A 20,581-nucleotide genomic window follows, 5' to 3' on the forward strand; every position below is an offset into this window, starting at 1 on the left:
GCACATGCAAGCGGCGTGGCTGCGCCCCCCCACCCTGCACCCCGGCCGGGGGGGGGCACGGAGAGCCCCAGGACCCCCGGGGGGGCATTTCCAGTGTAAGGAGACTGTGACAGTGCTGGGACCAAAACCTGGCGGGGTAAAAGCTGGGGGGGGGGGAGCAAGGACCGAGCCCCCCCTCGGCCCCTTGTTAAAAGAGCTTCAAGCCTGAATTCATTATTGCTGCGTTTCCCTCGGCCAAGGGCAGCCTGGGGGGGGCCAGGCTGGGATGTGCCCCCCCCCCGGCAGCGGGGGCAGCCCGGGGATATTGCTTTGGAGGGGGGGGGCAGCCCCTGGCCCCCAGCTCCCTGCCCGTGCCCTCCTGCACTGCTGCACGGCGCAGCCTGAGGGGCCCGACAGCGGCTGGGGGGGGCTGCTCGGGGGGGGCACACCCCCAGGGGGTGCTGGCTGTAAGGGGGGCTGGGAGGGGGCTGGGGGGGGCTGCTCCCTGCTGGGGAATGGCTCGCAGGTGGAGGAGCCCCGGGTTGGGGGGGCCTTGAAGAAGCTAATGGAAAAAGAGAGGGAAAAGGAAAAAAAAAAAAAAAGAACCAAAAAAGCGCCAAGAAACCAAAACCACAAAGGCAAAACAAAAATAAAACAAAACAAAACAAAACAAAGACTCCCCACCAGCCAGAAACAAACCTTAAAGCAGCATTAACTCAACCCCCCCGTGTGCCCCCCAGCAGCGAAGCCCCCCGGGCCCGGCCCGCCGGGGGGGGCAGCTCGGCACCATCCCCGTCCCCGCCGCTACTCCAGCAGGTCCTGGGGGAGAAGGGCAGCGTCAGCCACGGACACCCCAATGGGAGGGGGGTCTCTGGGGGGTGGGGGGGGGCACTCACCTCATCCGAGTCGTCGTGGTATCCCCCCTTGCGGGGGGGCGAGCTGGGGTCTGTCCCCTCCGTCCCCTCAGCGCCGCTGGCCTCGGCGTGCTGCCGCAGCACGGAGTAGCGATGGACCAGGAACCTGGGGGGGGCACAGCACAGGGGGGCTGGGGGCAGTGCGTGGCCCCCCCAGGGATGGGAACACTCCCCTCAGGCATTGGGGTGGGGGGCAGCAGCAGCAAGAAGCGCCCCAGAGCACGAAGGGGACCTCCCCACCCCCCGTAGGTGGGGACCCTGTCCCCGAGGGTGCCCCGCGGGCCGGGGGGGCTCACCTGCCCCCACAGACGTATTTCTTCACGAGCAGCACCCCGGCCACGGCGGTGACGAGCAGCACGGCCACCACGGCCAGGACGATGGGCACGGAGCTGGGGGACGCCGCCTGCGGGGGCAAGGACGGGGCTGGGTGGGGGGCACCAGGCCGGTGGCACCCATGGGTGGCAGCAGCCACGTCCGTGTGTCACCCACCAGCTGGCTGGGGCTCAGCAGGGTGCTGGTGCACTTCTTCTTCATGTCCTTCTCCTCCCGGCTGGGGCTCTCCCCCCCTGCGCACTTGTCCCCGGGGATCTTGCGGTACCTGGGGGGGGGGCAACGCAGGATGAGCCCCGGGGACCCCCCTGCGCCTCGCGGCTGCTCCGGGGCCGGGGTTGGGGAAGGGGCCGGGGCCGGGTCCGTACCCGCTGGTCCGCAGCAGCTCTCGGCGGCCGTAGAGGCAGAACTCCAGGTCGTGGCCCTTCAGCTCCGGCTGCTCCACGCACACTGACTGGTTCTCAGGGCGGTAATACCCGAAATCGCTGCGGGCAGGGGGGAGCACAGCTCAGCACCACCCCCGCACCGCTGGCACCAGGTGGGCGGCACCGGGACACACAGGGGCAGGGAGGGGGCGCGACGCGGGGCCGGGGGCTACCAGAGGAAATCCTGCAGGGTGCAGGGGCAGACGGACGGCTGCGTGGTGACGGCGTAGTCGCGTCCGTTCTGGCACACCGAGGACTTGCGCAGGCGCCGGTACTGCTCCTTGTAGCCCAGTATGCAGCCGTCACTGGGGTCGCTGGGATCGCTGGAGTGCGCCAGCCAGATGGTGTAGTCCTTGTCCTCGCCTGCCAGGAACAGGGCTCAGCACCCGTGGGTGGCACCGCTGCCACCACCCCAGGGCCCGCAGGTGTCCCCGTCCCCCCGGCACTCACAGCTCCGGCTGAGCAGCTGGCTGAAGTCGATGGTGTAGGAGACCCACTTGCGGGACAAGAAGTTCCCCCGAAAGCCCCAGATGCTGACGTTCATGGAGCGGGCGCCGGGCTCGGACGCCAGCCCGGTGAAGAAAATGGGGTCCTTGGAGAAGGTGTACTTGTACCAGCACTGCCCCTCGTCCGTGGAGAACCTGGCACGCAGGGGACGCTTGGGGACTGGAGCCACCGCGGGGCGACCCACAGCCACCGCCACCTCGCACCACCGGGACCCGCATCAGTACCCAAACGTGGGCCACCGCCCGTCCTGGAGGTGCTCCCCCAGCCCCCCGCGCCCCCGCAGCACGTACTCGATGACGTTGACGGGCTGGCTGGTGTGCTCGATGGCCACGATGAGGCCGCCCGAGTCGAGGATGGCGTAGTGGTGGGGCCCCTCCAGCATCCGCGCCCACGTGTAGCCCCCGTCGTCCGAGATGTAGACGTCGGGGCTCATCACGGAGATGGCCCCCCCCACACTCCCTGCCAGACAGGGGCAGCGTGAGCGGGGTGTGGGGACCCTCACCCGCCCACCCCCGTCCCCACTGGGTACCGTGGGCGATGATGATGCCGACGGCGTTGGGCTCGGACAGCGGCACCATGGGCACGTTCAGCTTCTGGGAGATGCTGTAGGACGCGTGGATGTGGAGGCTGCACTGCAAGCGCAAGCACCGAGCCCGTCCAGGAGCTGCCAGGGCGGGTCCTTCGCCTCGGGCAGCACCGGGACCCCTCCGGCCTGCTGGGGGATGCCCAGCACCCCCACGGTGCAACCCCAGCCCCTGGGCAGGGGCTGCAGGATCGGTCCCTGCCCTCCCGCATCCTCGTGCCCCCAAGCCCCCCAGCACCGCGCGTGGCCACCAGCCCTGCCCAGGGCAGAGCCCCCGCTCACAGCAGGGATTTATGGCCGAAGCCCACCCACAGGGGACGGACACGGAGCCCGGGCACCGTGTGGGCACCAGCCCCTAGCTGGGGACAAGGGACAGAGCCACCTCCTCCTTGTTCCTCGCCGTGGAGTCACAGGTGGTGTTTTTTGGCTTCCTCAGCGGCACCCACTCCCCGCCACGGTCAAAAGTGATCACGGACTGGATGGAGTTGTCTGGTGGGAGCAGGGGGAGATGGCAGGGCTGGGGGGACACCAAGCACGTCCCCACGGAGCCACCGCCAGCCCCCAGCTCCCCAGTGCCCCCACCCCAGGGGGGTGTCACTGCCACATCCTCACCTTCGGAGAGGACGCTGGTGATGTAGATGCCCCGCAGCGAGGTGACGTTGGTGAAGTCAGTCTCCCCGCCGGTGGTGGTGTAGAGGTGCCGCTCCAGGGATTTGGAGTACACCACGCCCCGGTCGTCGGAGGTGTAGATGGTGCCGTAGCCCGTGTCTGGAGAGGGAACAGGGCAGAGGTAATGGGGGCTCCCCGGGCACTGACCCAGCTCCATGCAGGAAGAGGAACCAAGGGCAAGGAGTAACTCCCGTGCCCCAGAGCGTGGCCACACTCCCCGCACACCGCAAAGAGGAACAAGGTTTCTTGCACCCGCTGCCTGCTAATTAGCAACGTCTTAATGAGAAATTCCTTCCTCAAAGGCAAAGCCCTGCCCAGGCCGGCCAGTGGAGCTGGAGAGCCCCACACTTCGGAGCAGAGCCGGCTTTTAGTTCACGTTGCTGCTGCTGGGATGCCCCCAGCCATTCGCAGATGGTCCCAGCTCTGTCCCTGTCCCTGTCCCTGCTCACCGCCCGGCTCGTCCACGTGCATGAAGACCAGGTCGTCGTTGGCGGCCAGGATGGAGTAGAACTGCTCGTGGCCGACCGAGGGCAGCTGCGCCATGCTCCAGGTCTCGCCCTGGTCCAGCGAGACGTGAATGCGCCTCGTGGTGCCCTGTGGAGCCAAAGCACCCTCAGCCCTGCTCCCCTCGCGTGGCAGCAGGGACATAGGGAGCACGGAGGAGCTGCTGGTGCCGACGGGCCACTAGTGCCCCGGGACGGGAGGGGGATGGGACAGCCACCTTCTCTGTCATGACGGAGGCGAAAAGGAAGCGGCCGCCCAGCCCGAAGGAGTAGATCTTGGTGCCGATGACCTTGAAGGTTTTGCCGAAGTCAGAAGTTTTCTTCAGCTCCAGTAACCCAAGATCAGCTTCTTAAGAAGAAGGGACAGGGGGTTAATGATGCTGGGGCCCAGCGGCCCCCCAGGGGCTCTGTCACCCATCCCCGCAGCTGCCCCCGCGTCCCCGCAGCACCCCAGCTGGGAGCGGGCAGTACTCACTGCAGGAGTTGTTCAGGTAGGTGGTGAAGAAGATGGTGTTGTTCGCGCCCCTGGGAAGAGAGGGGGATGAGAGCGCTGGCGGGACGCAGCGCACGGGGGTGCCACAGCACACGGCGGTGCCGCTGCATTTCCCGGCGCTGGGGGGTGCCGAGCGGCCGCTCACCACTTGGCCAGGCAGACGGCTTTGTGGATCTGCTCCCACTTCTCCCCGAAGTCCTTGGAGACCCAGAGGCCGTTCTGCAAGAGACACCCGGAGCTCACCACCAGCCCCGGCACCTGGCACCAGCCCCGCAGGGGCTCCGGTCCTTACGTCGGTGCTGAGGGCCAGCAGGCAGTTGGAGTTCTGCGGGTGGTAGGCGATCTGCACCAGCGGGTGGAAGGGCAGCTCCGTCTGCACGAAGTTCTTGGCGAAGTCAGACGAGCGGAAGATGCGGCCGCCATGGCTGCCGCCGGACACGTCGCCCGTCAGGATGACCTGGGGGGCACAAGGGGGGCTCAGCCCCAGGCCCGGGGACGCTCACCAGGAACGCCACCGAGAGCCTCCGCGGCCAGGGCACGGGGCTGCCGAGGGGCCCGCCTCACCGCCCCCTCCGCTCACCTTCCCCGAATTGTCGGGTCCGATGGCCATGCCGAACTCGGTGCGGATGAAGGTGTTGTTGATGAGGTGGGTGATGTCCTTGAAGGTCTTCCCATAGTCCTCACTGCAACGGGGAGCGTGGCCACGCCGTGAGCACCGCCAGGAGCCCTCAGGCAGGGGGGTCACCGTGCCACCACGTGCGGCAACCCCAAAATATCTGGGGAGGGGTTTGGGGGGGGCTCACCTGCGGTAGAGCTTGGACTGGCCAAAGCTCATGATCACCAAGGGCACCTGGAACGTGGTCAGGACGAGGATGACCTGGCAGGGAGCAGCGGGCAGGGCTCAGCACTGACACCCCTGGCAGTCCCCCACCTGGGACACGGGGCCTGGCACCAGGTCCCACGGCCCCCCGTGGTGGGGGGCTGCCCACGGGTGCCAGCACCCCCAGACCTCTTGGGCGGCCCCCGGGGCTCTCAGCCCATCTTACCCCCGTGCTGTCGCCCACCCAGGACAGGGACACGGAGCCGCTGAGGTCGTCGAAGACGCACTGCGGGACGAGAAGGGAGAAGTGACCCTAAGTTGGTGTGGGGACCGAGGCCGCGGCACAGGGCTGGGGACGGGGGCCTGCAGCTGCCTCGGTGCCACTGGGCTGCCCCCAGCCCCAGCGCTGGGTCGGGCTGGGGACGCGGGGAGCGGGCGGCTTTGGGGACGCGGGGAGCGGGGAGCGGGCTGTGCCAGCGGCGCGGGGAAGCCCGGCCCAGGAAGGGGAGGAAATGAGGCCAGCACCGCTGTTGTCCCCATTGCCCAAGCCGCACCCGCGCCAGCCTGTGCCACCCTGTCCCCTCCCCGCGAGGCGGGGGGGGAAAGGGGGGAAAAAGGGGGAAGAAACGGAGCCGGGGCGCCGGGCAGCACGCAGCGCCCGGCCGGGGGACGCGGGTGGCTGAGCCGGGACCCCTGCCCCTGCCCCTGCCCGTGCCGGGGGCGGTTTGGCCGCGGTGGGGACAGCGGGGACACCCGGCACCGCCTGCGCACCACGTCCCAGCGCAGCCGGGTGCCAATTAGCGGCAATTAGCGGCAATCAGCGACCGGCCCGGCCGGCGGAACGGGCGCACCCTGCGGCGGGCGGTGGCGGGGACCCGGGGGTGACCGAGGCTGGGGGCATCGCCGGGCCCTGCACCGTGGGGACAGGGAGCTCCGTCCGTCCGTCTGTCCGCAAGCACAGCACAGCACAGGGCCTGTCCGTCCGTCTGTCCGTCCGTGTGTCCGTGGGTCCCGACCGTGCAGCACAGGGCCGCTGACCCGCCCCCGCCCCCAGCCCGTCCGTCCCGTCGCGTGTCCGCTCCGCCGCCTGCCCCGGTGTCCGTCTGTCCGCCCAGGGCACGTCTGTCAGTCGGCGCGGGGGGGGCAGGCTGCCCGTCTGTCCGTCCGTCCGCCCGCTGTCCGGGCGGGGGGGCTGCAGCCGAGCGTCCCCGTCCCCGTCCCGTCCCGTCCCCGTCCCCGTCCCCGTCCCGGTCCCGTCCCCCCCCGCCCGCCCGTCCCCCCCGCTCACCGGGTGCGTGTTGTTGCCCAGGGCGGCCGGGACGCCCCGCAGGCCGCCGCAGGCCTCGCCGCCCGCCGCCGCCGCCGCCGCCTGCCCGGCACCGGGGCCCGGCCGCAGCCCCGCGGCCGCCGCCGCCGCCGCCAGCGCCAGCGCCAGCCCCAGCGCCGCCCCGCGCGGGCCCATGGCGACTCCGGCCGCCGCCGCCGCCCCGCGCCCGCAGCCGCCAAGCCCCGCCCCCGAGCCCGCCCCGCCCGTCCCCGTTGGCCGGCGCCTCGCCGCGCCCCGCCCCCGCGCCGCGCCCCCCCGGGCCGATTGGTCGGCGCGGCCGTCGCTCTCCGCCGCGGCCCGCCCCCCCCGCCGGACGGCGCTCGGGCGCCTCGCGATTCGCAGCCTCCCGCGTCAGTCAGCGCCCGCCTCCTCCCGCCACTGGCCAACGGCCGTAGCACGATGAGGGCGAGCCCGCCCCCTTCCCCGTTGACCCCGGGCTCTAATCCACCTAGCGACAGCGCTCTGATTGGTGGAGCCTGGGGGGGCGGCGGAGCGATTTTCTGATTGGCCGAGGCGGCAGGTAGCGGGGGGGGGGGGGCTCCGTCGGGTTTGGGGCAGAACCGCGGGGTTTGGGGCAAAAGGGCCGGGGGTGGGGCACGGCTTCTGGTTTGGGGGCATAACGCCGGGCTTTGGGGCAGACCTCTAGGCTTTGGGCCACAAATGCAGGTTTTGGGGCATAACCCCGTGGTTTGGGGCATAAACCCGAGTTTTGGGGCCTAACCCCAACTTTTGGGGCATAACCCTCGGTTTTGAGACATTGTCCCGGGTGCTGGGGCAAAGCCCGAGGCTTTGAGACAGAGCCCCAGGTCTGGGACATAACTCCCGAGTTTGGAGCACAAGGGCTGGGATTGAAGCAAAACCCCAGGTTTGGGGAAATAACCCGAGATTTTGGGAAATAAACCCCAGGTTTGGGAAAATGAACACCAGGTTCTGAGGCATAACCCCGGGATTTGAGGCCTAACCCCATGTTTTGGGGCACGGCCCCAGGTTGTGGGCCCAGCTCCCCGCTCTCAGGCCCAGGAGCTGCCCGGCCTCGCGCTCTCTTTGCCCTTTGTCATTCGCAGAGCTGGAGCAGGTTTTCCTGCCGCGTCATCCTTCTGTGTTTTTTTTTTACCCCCCTGAAAAGAGGCTTCTCCAGAACTGGCCGGGTGAAAGCTGTGAGGAAATCCCCAGGGGTGCGTGGCTGGGATGCGGCTGCAGCCCCTCACCCGATTGCCACGGAGCAGCCACTGTGGTGCGCCACCGCCGCCAGCAGCCGCGTGACAAGGGCAGGGCACGAGGGACCACACCAGGAAGAATCGGCTTTTTGTGTTTTCCAGGACACAAACAAGCCTGGGAGGAGTGCCGCGGGGTCCAGCGTGGGACAGCGCGGCTGAGCTCAGACGAGGGGCTGCGGGGTGTTTGTTTCTTCCACCCCCACGGGCCGGTACCAGCCCCGGTTTCGCTCACGGGGCAGTTTTATGAGCACAGCACGTAGGACAGTAGCTGGATGAGGGACGTTCCCCTGCCACTGCCTAGGCTCATTTTGGGGACCAGGGCAGCAGCTCCGGGGGCTTGGTGGGCAGAGCCAGAGCCAGGCACGGCTGCAGGAAGTGTCCCTGCGGGACGAAGTCCACAGCTCCCCACATCTGTTCCGCCGCCTGCAGGGCCGGGCCGATCCCACTGATCCCGTTGGCTGCTGTGCCACAAGGAGGGGGCTCAGCTCCTCTGAGCACTGGCATTACCCCAGCACTGGTCTTCCAGAGCTTCCCTTCCTACATCTGTTTGGCAGGAGCAAAAGAGGGAAAAAATGAGCAGGACCGGCCTTTTCCCCTCCGCAATAGGCCGAGGCTGGCTGCTGGGCCATGGGCAGCAGCAGGTCGCTGCGTGTGGCTTTGCCAGGCAGCAGGGACACGCAGAGTCTCCGCTGCTGAGCTGAGCAGAAAGCCAGTGCTTTCAGCCCAACGCAGCGCTGGAAGCAGCCCTGTGCCAGGGCACTCCCCCCAAGCAGCAGATGTTTCTCCCGCTCAGACAACGCCGTTTTGTTCAGGATGAGGCTGTGACCTCGTGGAGCAGGGCAGAGCGAGCGGCCCCACAGGACCAGGCTGCCCTCCCGGGGTACCAGGCACAGGGCAGAGCCCGAGGCTGCGCAGTCCTGCGCTAAGCCCCGCTTACTGCCACGCCTGTACCAGCCTCCGGTTCTGAGATGTTGTTTCAAGGATAAGGACAGAGATGGCTGCAGGAGATAACCAGAAACAAGAGCAATACGCCCCGTTAAGTGGGTGAGCAGTCTGCCAGTCCGACAGCCCGCTCTCCAAACAAAGTGGTGTCTGCCCCATTTAACAGGCAAGGGTTGTCCCATTAACCCAGATCCATCCCACCCCGGCTCTGTTACTGTTATGGGCATTTCCAGCCTCCCACCAGGAGGAAACACAAACGCCCTCCGTTGTGGATTTCCTCCCTGGGTCAGAGCCCAGCTCCGCATCCTCCACGAGAGGGAGACCTGTGACCGGCGCAGGGCGAGCGCCGCATGCTGCAGGGACAGGGACAGCGCAGCCCCTGCCCCGCACCGGCTGCAGCGTGTCCTCATCCTCACCCCCCCCCCCCCCGTGGCCATTCTGAGCGCCCCCCTGTTAAAAGGAACGCAGGGTAGAGTAACAAAATGATTTATTATCATTTCCTCTTATTGTAGAGATCAGTTATGTACAGAAACTGTAAAAAAAAACCTCGAGAGCCTTCTGAGGAGAGCAATTACAGATGCTGCTGGAAATAAAATCACAGGTACTGGAAGGAACTGAGAGTCGGTTCTTTGATCGGGGGAATCAGCCTTTGAGGGAGTCTCTCTCTCCCTTTCAAATATCCTTGATGACCTCTTCAAGCTCCTCTTTCGTGTACATGTGGAACTTCATCCCAGGCTCCACAGTGGCAAGCTGAAAAAGAAGGAGCAAGGGGTTAAGTGTGCCTGCATATGTGAAGTGACAGCATGGGGCAGGGAACAGAGAGAAGCCCCAGCAGACAGAACAGCTGTTCCTTCTCGGCGGCCTGATCTGCCAGCCCAGCAAGATCATTCCACCCCGTAACATGCTCTTTGATTCCCTAAAATAGCCGCCTGCTGCAGAAATAGCTTTTAATTGACTCAGTCTCCTCATAGTAGCAGCAGCAGGGAACATCTATTGGGAACACTCAGGCCTTGCTTCTGCTTGCTGTGGAAAAAGACCCCGTTAACACGAGCTCTTCATCAAACACTGCTTGGGAGAGGGGTTCCTCGCGCTGCACCTCAGCCCACCCCTGCAGCCTCTTCTCCTCCAGCAACCAAGGGTACAAATCCTGGCCCATGATTGGCTTTAAGGGGACAGAGGCAGCAAAATACTCTTAAGGGGAATGCAGATTTGCTCTGCACAACTGAGGCAAACTGCCTGTCGATCACTAAACACCACCAGTAAGCAAGCTGGTCACCAGGATGCACCTTGCAACTGCCTGGTGCCCTACCAAGAGGGCCAAACACTGCCAAGACAACGTCTTACAAGGCACAGCCCAAGGGACGGAGCAGGGGATAACACAGTGCCCTGCCACCGTGCCAGGAACAGCGTGAGGCAGCGTCCAGGGCAGACAGCTGAGACATTTCACAGGGCAAGCACCAGAACAAGAGATACTTGAAGAATTGTGAGACTGCCAGAGGAATGCAAGTGGGACTTTTGTTTGCACCTAGCTCACGGCGCAGAAGCCCAAGGCACAGGCAGCTGCTGCAGGCGGGTGAGCCAAGAAGCCGCAGGAGCTCCAGGGATGCTCCAGAGCTCGCTCGCAGATGCCCCCGGCTGTTGCAGGAAGCACGGCCAGAAGCACGACAGACACCAGCAGAGTCAGATCATGCTCCCCTTTTATTGCCCGAATAGCCTAACTTTTATAGTGAACTTAACAGGGGTGGACAGTGTTTCACACAAGATTATTGGTCAAAAGCACTCAGACAAACAACTACAAGAAAATAACCCCACCTGCAAGAAAACAACCCCCTTGTGATTAGCAGTCACATAGACCTTGTCCTTGAAGCCAACTGCTGGTAACAATATTTTTCTGAATTCCTCAATTGGGCGATGTGGGAACACTGTCATGGGAACTTCTCATAGTTGCCCTGGTAGCTTGGTTTGCTCAGCTACAGCAAGCCATGGGATTTTTGCTGTTTCAAGAACTCCCTCAACACCAGGGACTGTGCCCACATCTATGCTGCTGAGGGATCCGCGTGTGTGGCTGCAGTGAGCATGGCTCAGGGGGTCCTGGCGTGTCCCACAGCCCCTCCTGGATCGCGAGGTCACCCTACGAACAGTGCAGGTAGAGGGAGGGCAAATGCCTGCCTTCACCAAGGAGGAACAGCCTGCATGCTCTGGGTGAGACCCCTGCGCAGCCCAGGTTTTAGCAGGCGTTCTCAGACACATCGGGTGCTCCTACAAGCACCTCGAGCCATTGCTGCGTGTGCTGACAGCGGCCCTGATGGACCCAACAGCCTTGAACACACGTGTTTGCACCCTGCTACCCACACCAGGACTCGCAGACACCGCTCAGCTTCTCCATGTCCGCTTGAGCCTGCGCCTCACTGCCTGCACACCAAAACTTTACTTAACTATTGCCTTACAGGCTTCACAGGGGAGTAATTAATTTTAAAAGCATAACATTGTTTAAGGTTCCTGAATGTGGCTGCCAATGGATTTAACTGTTCCATGACCACACTCCCCCTCCCCTTCGCTTTGCTGCTAGGTGGAAAAAAAAAAAAGAAAAAAAGCACTCAAGAAAGAGAAGTGACTTGAGTAAATGAAGTGAAGCACCACATACTTCTGCAAAAGCTAGAAAGCAAAGCAGTAACTTCAGGTGAAAGATTTTCAACCAGAAGGGTGACTGGAGTCAATAGTGACCTTTTAATCCTCAGCACATTCCTCTCGTACTTAACCCCGATACGATTCCTCAATACGTTCAGCACTTTGCCAAGCACAGTTAAGCCCTGTCAAACGGGGACATGACATAAGGATACTGTACATGCTAAATTCCTTTGCACTGTACTGCGGATCTAGCAGAAGAGCCCTGAATCTGATCAGGAGAGAACTGATCTGCCCATGATGGGAACGCAGCTGGGGAAGCAGATTTCAGGTGGCTGGCATCGTTTCTGGAGAGAGCATCTAAGTTTTCAGCATGCTGCTCCCTGCCTGCGGGCCCCTTCCCTTCAAAGGAAGCCAGTTAATCATGTCAGAAGGGTCCCCAGCAGGAGTATTTGGTAAAAACAATGGGGTGCGCACTGTCAGGGTCTTTGGGAAATGGGTTCCCAGTGCTCAGAGGAAAGGAAGGGGAGAACAGCAGGAGAAGAGCAGCTTGAGTCAGAACGACATAATCTGAAAAGGTCTAGTGTCTCATAACCTGCCAGAAATAGAAGCAAACTCTATATGCCAGCCTTGCTCATCATCTGTCCATTATCACTAACAAACTGGAAGGTTTCGTTTGTTTGTTTTACCTTTACTGCCTAAGGAGAACCGTCACAGCCCAACAATCAAGGTTTGAGGGGACAGGTACAACTGCTCCCACAGTAATCTCCGAGAGCCGCACGCCTGGGTCAGGCTGAACTCTGCCAGCCTCGCAGGCAAGAGCTGGAGGTTAGCGAAGCATACTCGTTGCTGGAGGCTTCACCTCTTTGGTCCTTCTGTCCGACAGATTTTTGGCACCCATCCAGGACTGAATATAGCAAGTCCAGAAGCTGTATAATTTTAATTCCTTCTAATATTACAAGGACCAGGGAAAAAAAGAATGGCTAAACCCAGAGGAAGAAAAAGCAATCCTGCTGGCATGACAGGTTCACGCTGGCTGCCTGCCTGCATACATACAGTCGGGGGGGGCTCTACTCCCACCCAGCCTAGGGAGAATTGCTTGCACCAGCACCCCGCTCAAGCCAGGCAAATGTACCTGGCTGCACACATCCAGAAACCAAAGAAAGCTCCAAAAGCTTTCCAGTGCACTCTACAGTGTACTACAACGAGCAGTTTCAAATCACAAGACCATCCGCAGCCAGCCAGCCACTGGCTTGGGGAGTCCTGAGCTACTCCGCCTGCCAAGCCCTTGCTCTACAAGCGCAGGCAGCCCTCCTCTCCAGCAGCCAAGCAGACAACTTTCTTACCCGGGTGTTTAAAACACAGCACGCTACTGACACGCCTGCTGTGCAGCCAGTGGGATTTGCACCAAGGAAGCCCAGGCTACATGCAGCACAGACTAATTTACGTCGCAAGCCACAACTGCGTGCTGGTAACAGTCATAGTTACCTCAATGTTGGTTGCATTCAGTTTCTCCTCCATAACTTGTTTCAGGATGACAAGGGAAGATTTGATTGCTTCTTTCAGCGTCATTGACTGTAAAACAAATCACTCATTAATTGCATTGTTGATGCTCAAGCAAGCACTCCTACTGTCGCTACCCCTTTGACTCCAGAAGCGTGCTGCTCTCTCCCTGCTCTTTTTCTCAAATCCTTTAAGCTGTCACTGGCAGCAAACTTAAAAGCTTATCAAATTATCTACAGTATCAACAAGAGATCAAAGCGCACTGTTCAGGCAGGACAGCGGCAATTGCGATGATGGCGACTTTCTGTTTCTGTATAACTTTTTATAAAGCTTAAGAACTGTTAATCTGGGCACACAAACCTTGCTGTCGGGACCAGGGCACGAGGGCCCGCTTCCCTTCACCAGTTACTGTCTGTCAAGCAGCTCCCCCCCAAGCTCCACTGGAAGCTCTGAAAAGCTGGACTCTTGGCAGAAGTCTTCATGCTTTAGCATCGTAAATCCCTGCGTGAGGGGAACTAGAGCCTGACAGCTGTGCAGTGTTCAGAGGGATGATAGCTGTGCTTGCAATAACTTTGCGCTTGGGAGATGGTGAACAAGCCACAGAGCCCAGAACTCTGGCAATTCTGCTACTTAACAAATTAGATTATTGAGTCTTCGGCTGGAAGTCTTCACGGCAATCAACTGCATCAATTACACTTTTCATTACAGTATTTGATTTCCTCTGACACAGAGCAGGCAGCCCCCCGTCACGGAGGGAAGGAATGTTTTACTGCTTATCCAACAGGACAAGGACTTGCAGTACAAAGCCATCAACTTCAGTGGCTCAACAGATCTGCAAGCCTAGCGAAACAACTCTTGCTTTACTTCCCTATGCTTTGGGCTGCATCCATACTGAGCCCTGCTGCTGACTGGCCATGCTCATACAGCAGCTCTTTTATTTATAGAGAACTTCCTGACATGGACTCAATTATCACCCGCTGGAGGCAGAAACCGGCATCTCGGGCTCTGGGCTCGTGTTCCACAAAGCTGCCTCAGCAGCCACAGCCTGGAGAGAAGCTGCTGGTTGTAGCACTCCTCACCGCAGAGATCCTTCCCCAGCAGCTCCCCGGCTGACATCCAATCACCGGATCAGCTGCCAAGGACCGAGCCCAACCCTGCCAGGCTCACGCACCTCCTCCAGAGCACTCGAGTCTCGCGAATCACTCATCAGTAAGGAAACGAGTGGATCCTTGCGAGTCACGAGCTACTTCTAACTCGTGCGACGTCAACCCAGCCCGGCCTTTTACCTTATGGTAAACCTCCTGCAGAGAGCTCTGCGCGCCTTCCGAGGCGGACCCGATTGCTCTGGCGTCGCACTGAACAAACGTCCCCGAGGGGTCCATGTGAAACCTGCCGGGAACACAGGTGACAGTGAACAGAGGCGCACCCTGCCCCGCGCTGCAGCATCACGAGGGCTTCTCCTCTGCCAGGCCCACAGCCTCCCTGCAGAGTGCTCAGCACTGCACAAAGCTGGGGAGGAACAAGGCCCCTGCAGGAGCAGCAGCTTGTCTGCCAGCATGTGGCCAAGCTCACAGCAGCCGCTTGCTGCGCCTGGCCTCGGGGGCTGCTGCACCAAGCACAGCTGCAGGCTGCTCCTCCAGGCACCCAGAGGAAGCTTGAGGAGTGCCCAGGGGTCTCCTGCAGCCCCCCAGGGGGCTGGTAAGCTCGGAGGGAGCTGTGCGCTCCTGACACTGCCCTCCATGCTCATAGCAGAGTATTTTTTGCCCTTTTCCCTTTTAAGAAAATCAGCAAGTTTGCACTACTGTTCTCGGGAGGGAGACTTTTTTGGGCTGGCTCTGCAGAGCCAGTCCCACCTCCAGCGGAGGCTGTGTTTCAAGCACACGAGTTCAGGTTACAAGCACTCCACCTCCCCAAGGAATGTTACAGCAGGCTGCAGATATTATGTTACCGGTGGCTCTGCTAGTCCTTTAGAGAAAGGTAAGAATAAACTCAGGACAAGGAGAGCTTTAACACCTCCCTCCTGCCCAGGAGGCCACATACAGAAAAGCAAAGATTCGCTGTAGACACAGCACACTCTTCAACCCTGAAGGAGCAGGCTGTGCTCACACTGCTGTAAGCCTTGTTTTGAAAGGCAGGCTTAAAAGCATTAACAAACACGTCAGGTACACAATGGGATAAACCCCAAGGGTTTAGCTTATAGAAAACCACAGAATCAAGTCATTAAAGAGCCCTGGAAAGATTCAGTTTGAGGTTTTCCTCTCTTCCCAAAGCTGGCCTGGATCACAGAGCTGAACTTACAGCTGGGGTCCCTTCTCATCAACTCCTCCAAAGAGCAGCGCGACACCAAACGGGCGAGACTGCAACAGAAAGCAGCCAACAGGTTAGGCAAGGCTGATGGCAAAGTCAGAGAGGCAAGAGCAGGCTCGGGGAGCACCCCCAGCCCTGCCACTACACACCATCGCGCCGGGGTCTGCATCCTCCTCTCCAAACTGCAGCGCCAGGTTGGAGACGGCCTGCGTCACGCTCTCCACTGTCATGGTTTCATTGTAGGTGAACCAGTGATTCTGCAGAAAACATAAGGATTAGAATTATTGCCTTGTTCCCCTAAAATGACCATCCTGGATCACTCGCAGTGGTCCAGAGCAAGGCCCCGCGTAGCCACAAAGACAGCTTCGCCCAGCCGCTCCTGACAGGCGGTGGCACGCGGGGCGCTGCACGTTGAGCCCCGAGATGGGAGCACCAAAAGGAGCCGTTAGTGCAGGACACGCTGAGAAGCTCAGGACGGATCCCACAGAAAAGCCGCGGCCATCTGGGCCTTGGGATCCCAAGGAGGAAGATGCAAGGCCAGGGCACTCTGCCCCAATGCTTCCAGGGCCGGTTTCTGAATGGGTGGGGTGATCCAATTCTGCAGACACAGGAGCAGTGCTGGCACACAGGAAAGCCCCCCCAGGATAAGTTTTTAAATACAGAGCAGTGATTTGTACCAGGACCTGAGTACCTGAAGTACATAGGAATTTTAAGGGTCCAGAATTACAACTGAGCCAATCTTCTGACAAAATGAAGCCTGACACACACGTCACCACACATTCAGTGCCAGGCACTGTCAGCGTTAAGAGGCTACATGGGCACTGGACAACACGCCCTAAGATTCCCACCAAACATTCAACACCAGAAAGGAAAATACGCAGCGTGGGAAACTCCGCCTGGTTGTTCTGCAAGAGCCCCATGTGGGAAGCCAGGCTCCCCACAGGCCTCCCAACTCCACACCAGTTCCTTTGCTGCAACGACCTTCCCACGGCAGACGCCCCAGAGACCAACGCTGGTGTTTTGAGAAGAGAAACATCAAGTCTTACCTGCGTCTCCACTCTTGCTTTATCAATTAAAGTCTTTGCATCAGCTATTAAGCCACTCATGGCACACCCTGGAAGCAGAGGGAAACCACGCGTCACCTCAGCACCGATCTGCAAGGCGCTGTGCCCCAGACTTCCCACAGCCCGCGGGTCCCTGTGTGGGGGCGTCCCGAGACGCAGCAGCTCACCAGGGAGCGAGGAGCAGGGGATGGACGCGCAGCTGAGGGGCAGGCATGTGGCTGGCTGCTCCCAGGCACGCCTCCCACCCACCCCAGGTCTGGATCAGCTCGAGGGGACACATTCGAGGCCTTCCCAGAGATGCTAACAGCCTGTGGGAAGGGGAAGGCGTTGGGCCCTGCTGTGGGGAGGGCTGGCTCGCTCCACGCTGGGGGTTTTGGAGCAGCCCTTGGGGGAGCCCGCAGCACGGAGCTGCTCCCTGCTCTGAGGAAGGCACATCGCAGGCACACAGGAGGAAGAAATCAGACTCTGCAAGGGCTCCTAGGCTGCCATGGCCCAGATCATCGGCAACACGGGTATTTTGGAGGTCTCCTGCTCCTCAAGTGACATATTTGGTAATGAGAACTTTGTGGGCCCCGTCAGGGTGCAGAAGGCTGCTGCGAGCAGAGGTCCGGGCATTGGTGCTCCAAGAGGACCTGGCCCAGAGTCAAGCCTTTACATTGCAGTAATTCCCTGCCCTCCCGGAGCTAATTTTGGGATGAGCCTTCACGAGGGAGGTCATGGAAGGCGGGGGGCAGGGGTGCCTCAGCTGCCTCTTCCTGCTCCCGTAGCTATGTCCTGCTGGCCTGCAGCCTGGAAAACCAGTGACCAGGACCTGCTGCTCGCTGCGAGGAGTGAGAGTTCCCACTTGGCTCGGCAGAGCTGCCTGCAGGAAAGGCTAGGCCTGAAATGCAGCTTCTGAAACTCGCAGGGGACAGCTTTACTACGTACACGCCCACAAAACTTGAGGGACGTGCCCAGGGGCAGCAGACACGTGCTTCTCCTTTCTCCTTACCTATGTGGGAATCTATTTCTACGATCTTCTCGATGCTGCTGGGCTCCATGAGCGGGGAGGTGATCCTCTTCTCCACGGCCAGGCAAACGCCCTCTGAGGTCTGGATCCCGATGGCCGTGGAGCCAAGCTGCAAACAAGCACAGTTACAGCACCGTACCCAACGCAGGGTAGCCACGACAGAGCATCAATACCACGGTGCAACGCTAATCCCACTTTATGCTATTTGTAGGGACATTGTTTTGGGGCCAGACACATCATCAAAACAGAAAACCAGTGTGCAAAACTGTCTAGCCCTGCACACCAAACTGGAAGTGCTACAGCTCGAACTGGGGAGCTGGAAGGGCAAAGCCCGTGCTACTTCCTGCTGATCAGCTCCTCAGGACCAGCAGCGTTGGGGCAAATAATTCCATCTCTTCCCTGAGCAACGTCAATTTTTACAGCTTAAAGCCTTACGATTAGAAAAGGCCGTGTGAACCTGGCTCTGCAAGACAGACAGAAAATGCTGACATGAGACATGGAGCTCACACAACGGCCTTTAGTTCTGACGGTACCTGGCTTCTGGCTCAGGCACTGTTCTTTCGGTTTGCTCCTTTTCTCCTCAACGCTTTTTGTCCGTGAAATTTAGCGTGAATGAGAGTGAACTGCACATACACCACGCTCCAGGTAGAGGTCAGCCACCTGCAGGTATTTCCCCCGCTGTGCAGGTGGTGCAAACACCCAGCACAGCCACAAACCCACTCGCCACACGCGCCTCGGGGCTCAGTCACATCGCGAGCTCTGGGCCTTACCGGTGTGACTATGCCGGATGTCGTGCAGAGCTGCTTGCTCGGGAATGCTCAGATCAGAGCACCCGGGGGAATTTGAGCAGTGAGTGTGTCCAGGCCTGTAACCACGGCTCTGCCAGAGGCAGGCAGGAGTCTCCCCGCCGCAGTGCTCGTGGGTTTAGGCATCACCCAACAGCTCCTGTCCTCTAAGCGTGCGCCTGCCACAGCTGGGCACGAACCCCAAGTGAAGAAAGGACACCTGCTGTTATTTCAGGAGTATTTTTGTCCATGAAGCCACTGCATGTGAACAACAACTCGTCCCACACCCCCAGAGCGCAGGCACCGCACGTAACACGTCACAGGAGCCACCCGAGCTGAAACAATTGTGTTTGCAGCTTATCAGCTCATCTGGAAACCAGCAAAGTCTAAAAGCTTCCAGACGCCTTCTACTCTGCCAGAAGTATTTGCAGTTACAAAACGTGGCGTGACGACTGGCGTGCGCTCCAGAGTTCTTACCTCCTGGTGCCTTAATAAACACAAATTACTACTTTTTGCCTCCTCATTTGAAGGATGCTTTACAGAACTAAAGCAGCAGAGGGAAGACAAAGCTAGCAGACCCCACCACACACTCCCCCTTCCCCCCAGTTCACACAGAGGGCTGCTGACAGCTTCTCAGCTTCATCACCCCACCAGTTCTCCCCGAGTTTAATTTTGCTCCCAACCTCCCCCCCAGTTCTCAGGAACAAGGACATTCATCTGGCCCAAGGAGGCCGTGCGGTTCTGCAGCCATGCGTTAGTTTGCCCACAAGCATGCTGCCTCTTGCCTTTGCTGAGAAGTTCTACGCTCCACCTGAGCAAACCACGAACCACTCCGAGCCCCGACAGCAGCAAGCTAAGAACATGAAAGGCAGCCCACCCAGAGAAGGGCTGCCACTTTGTTGCTGCTGTTTAAAAGAGATTCCACAATCGTAAAGCACACGGACCAGAACGCAAAGCTCCACTGGCTGAGGATGGCAAAGAGAAAGCAGAGCGCTCCTCTGCTGTGTGAGGAGCATTTAGGAACATCACAGGTGCCAGCTTCCACAGTTGGAGTCACGGCATGCAAGCACTCGGCACCTCTCGCTTCAGCGCTAGCTTTTAGCGGTTTGATTTGGGGATTAGCAACTTTGGACTGAGTTTGCTTTGTGAGTAAATCACTGGCTAGGAGGCAGAGGGAAGCGTGGCCCAGCCCCTCTGGGCTGCCGATGCTTCAAGGAGCACAAAACAGCAGCTCCTGAGGAGCTGCAGGAGGCGCAGCTGGATAGAAGGGACTGAACTCTGGCACAACTCCTGCTCTCCAGACTGCACATAAAAGGCCAGGAAAGAGCTGCCAGCAGCCACAGGCAACAACAGCACCTATTGGGAAAGCAGCGTCCTCCTGGTCCTGCTCAGTGTTGCGTTGCCCTGGGAAGTCAGCCAAACTCTGCTTCTCTGCAGAGCAAGACCAAAGGAAAGAACCCGCCCGGCTTCCTTCTGGGCAGAGCCACTTTGGAAGAGCCCTGAACAGCGCGGGGGGACAGCCAGGAGAGCAGACGGTACCTTTATGGCCTCGATAGCATACTCCACTTGGAAGAGCCTCCCTTCCGGAGAAAAAGTGTTCACACCCCTGCAAGAAAAACGTCAGAGACGGTGTAAAAAACAGAGCACGGGACCTGACCCGGGGCCGGGGGCTCCGCCTCCCAGCACACCCGGCCCTTCCCTGGGCGCCCCCACGCCCCTGCCCCCAGCCCTGACCGAGCGCTGCTCCCCGGGCCCGCGCCAGGCAGAACGCGGGGGAGCGGCCTCGGGTCGTGTCCGGGGAGGCTCCGGTGCGGAGCGAGCGGCCGCTGCTGCTCGGACGGGGCGGGAGGCGCCGGGGCGGGCGGCGCCGTCCCCGGGGGTGCTCGGGGCTGGGCCCGGTGCTCGGGGACGGGGCTGTGGGGGCGGGGGGCGGCCGCTCCCCGGGGGCTGCCCCAGCCCCACAGACCCCGGGGCCCTGCCAGGAGCCCCCGGGCCCGGCGGCGCCCCGCGGGCAGGGCCGGCCGCAGGCCGCTGACTCAGCCGCAGGCCGCGGGGCCGGGCGGGGCGCGGCGGGGCCGGGCAGGCACTCACCGGTCGTACTCGGAGCGCGTCAGGAACATGGCTGCGGGGGGGGGGGGAGGCGGCGGAGGGGCGGGGGCGCGGAGCCGGGGCCGGAGCGCGGCGGAGGCGGGAGCCGCTGTGCCCGAGCCGGGTGCGCCGCCACTTCCGGCCAAGCCGCTACGCGGCGCGCATGCGCGGTCCCGCCCTGCTCGCGCGACTTCCGTCCGCGCCTCAAGGGCATTGGGCCGCCGCGCGGGAAGCGCGGCCAATAGGGAGGCGGGGAGGGCGGGCTCGGCGAGGCCGGGAGGGGAGGGGAAGGGGAGGAGCGGGGGCGAACGGGGATTGGCTGAGGCGAGGGAGGGGGCGGGGCCGCGCTGGGGGGAGGAGCCCGGGAGCACCCAGAGGGAGGGGGCGGGGCCACAGCTTGGGGGCGGGGCCAGAGCGGGAACGGGGCGGGGTCTCGGCTGTGTGGGGGCGGGGCCAATGGGCTGGGGGCGGGGCCAAACACGCAGAGGGCG

The 20,581-nt window shown here is 61.4% G+C and overlaps 2 protein-coding genes across 3 annotated transcripts; both read right to left on the bottom strand.

Moving 5' to 3' along the window:
* Positions 1 to 603: 603 nt before the first annotated feature.
* SORT1 (sortilin 1) lies at positions 604 to 6,587 on the bottom strand. Of its 2 annotated transcripts, none has more exons than XM_032203260.1 (20): positions 6,512 to 6,587; positions 5,450 to 5,509; positions 5,207 to 5,280; positions 4,984 to 5,086; positions 4,696 to 4,860; positions 4,549 to 4,622; positions 4,386 to 4,435; positions 4,129 to 4,256; positions 3,857 to 4,001; positions 3,351 to 3,506; positions 3,121 to 3,227; positions 2,685 to 2,787; positions 2,446 to 2,614; positions 2,099 to 2,289; positions 1,822 to 2,011; positions 1,592 to 1,708; positions 1,383 to 1,491; positions 1,190 to 1,296; positions 876 to 999; positions 604 to 798 (listed from the first exon to the last, which is right to left on the bottom strand). In XM_032203260.1, exons 3-20 carry the CDS (start codon positions 5,236 to 5,238, stop codon positions 784 to 786), a joined length of 2,085 nt encoding a protein of 694 aa, XP_032059151.1. In that variant the 5' UTR covers positions 5,239 to 5,280; positions 5,450 to 5,509; positions 6,512 to 6,587; the 3' UTR covers positions 604 to 783. The 2 variants fall into 2 exon arrangements, with proteins under 2 accessions (XP_032059151.1, XP_032059152.1); XM_032203261.1 differs by having other exon boundaries at positions 4,129 to 4,259; positions 6,512 to 6,573.
* A 2,592-nt stretch (positions 6,588 to 9,179) lies between these two features.
* Positions 9,180 to 20,232, bottom strand: PSMA5 (proteasome 20S subunit alpha 5). Its single transcript, XM_032203404.1, has 9 exons — positions 20,094 to 20,232; positions 19,542 to 19,608; positions 17,200 to 17,326; positions 16,191 to 16,258; positions 15,294 to 15,401; positions 15,136 to 15,194; positions 14,124 to 14,226; positions 12,823 to 12,909; positions 9,180 to 9,459 (listed from the first exon to the last, which is right to left on the bottom strand). The coding sequence occupies exons 1-9, from the start codon at positions 20,120 to 20,122 to the stop codon at positions 9,382 to 9,384; spliced, it is 726 nt and encodes a 241-aa protein (XP_032059295.1). The 5' UTR covers positions 20,123 to 20,232; the 3' UTR covers positions 9,180 to 9,381.
* Positions 20,233 to 20,581: the final 349 nt, after the last annotated feature.

This window comes from Aythya fuligula, chromosome 25 (assembly GCF_009819795.1).
Source record: "Aythya fuligula isolate bAytFul2 chromosome 25, bAytFul2.pri, whole genome shotgun sequence".
Classification (NCBI taxonomy): Eukaryota; Metazoa; Chordata; class Aves; order Anseriformes; family Anatidae; genus Aythya; species Aythya fuligula.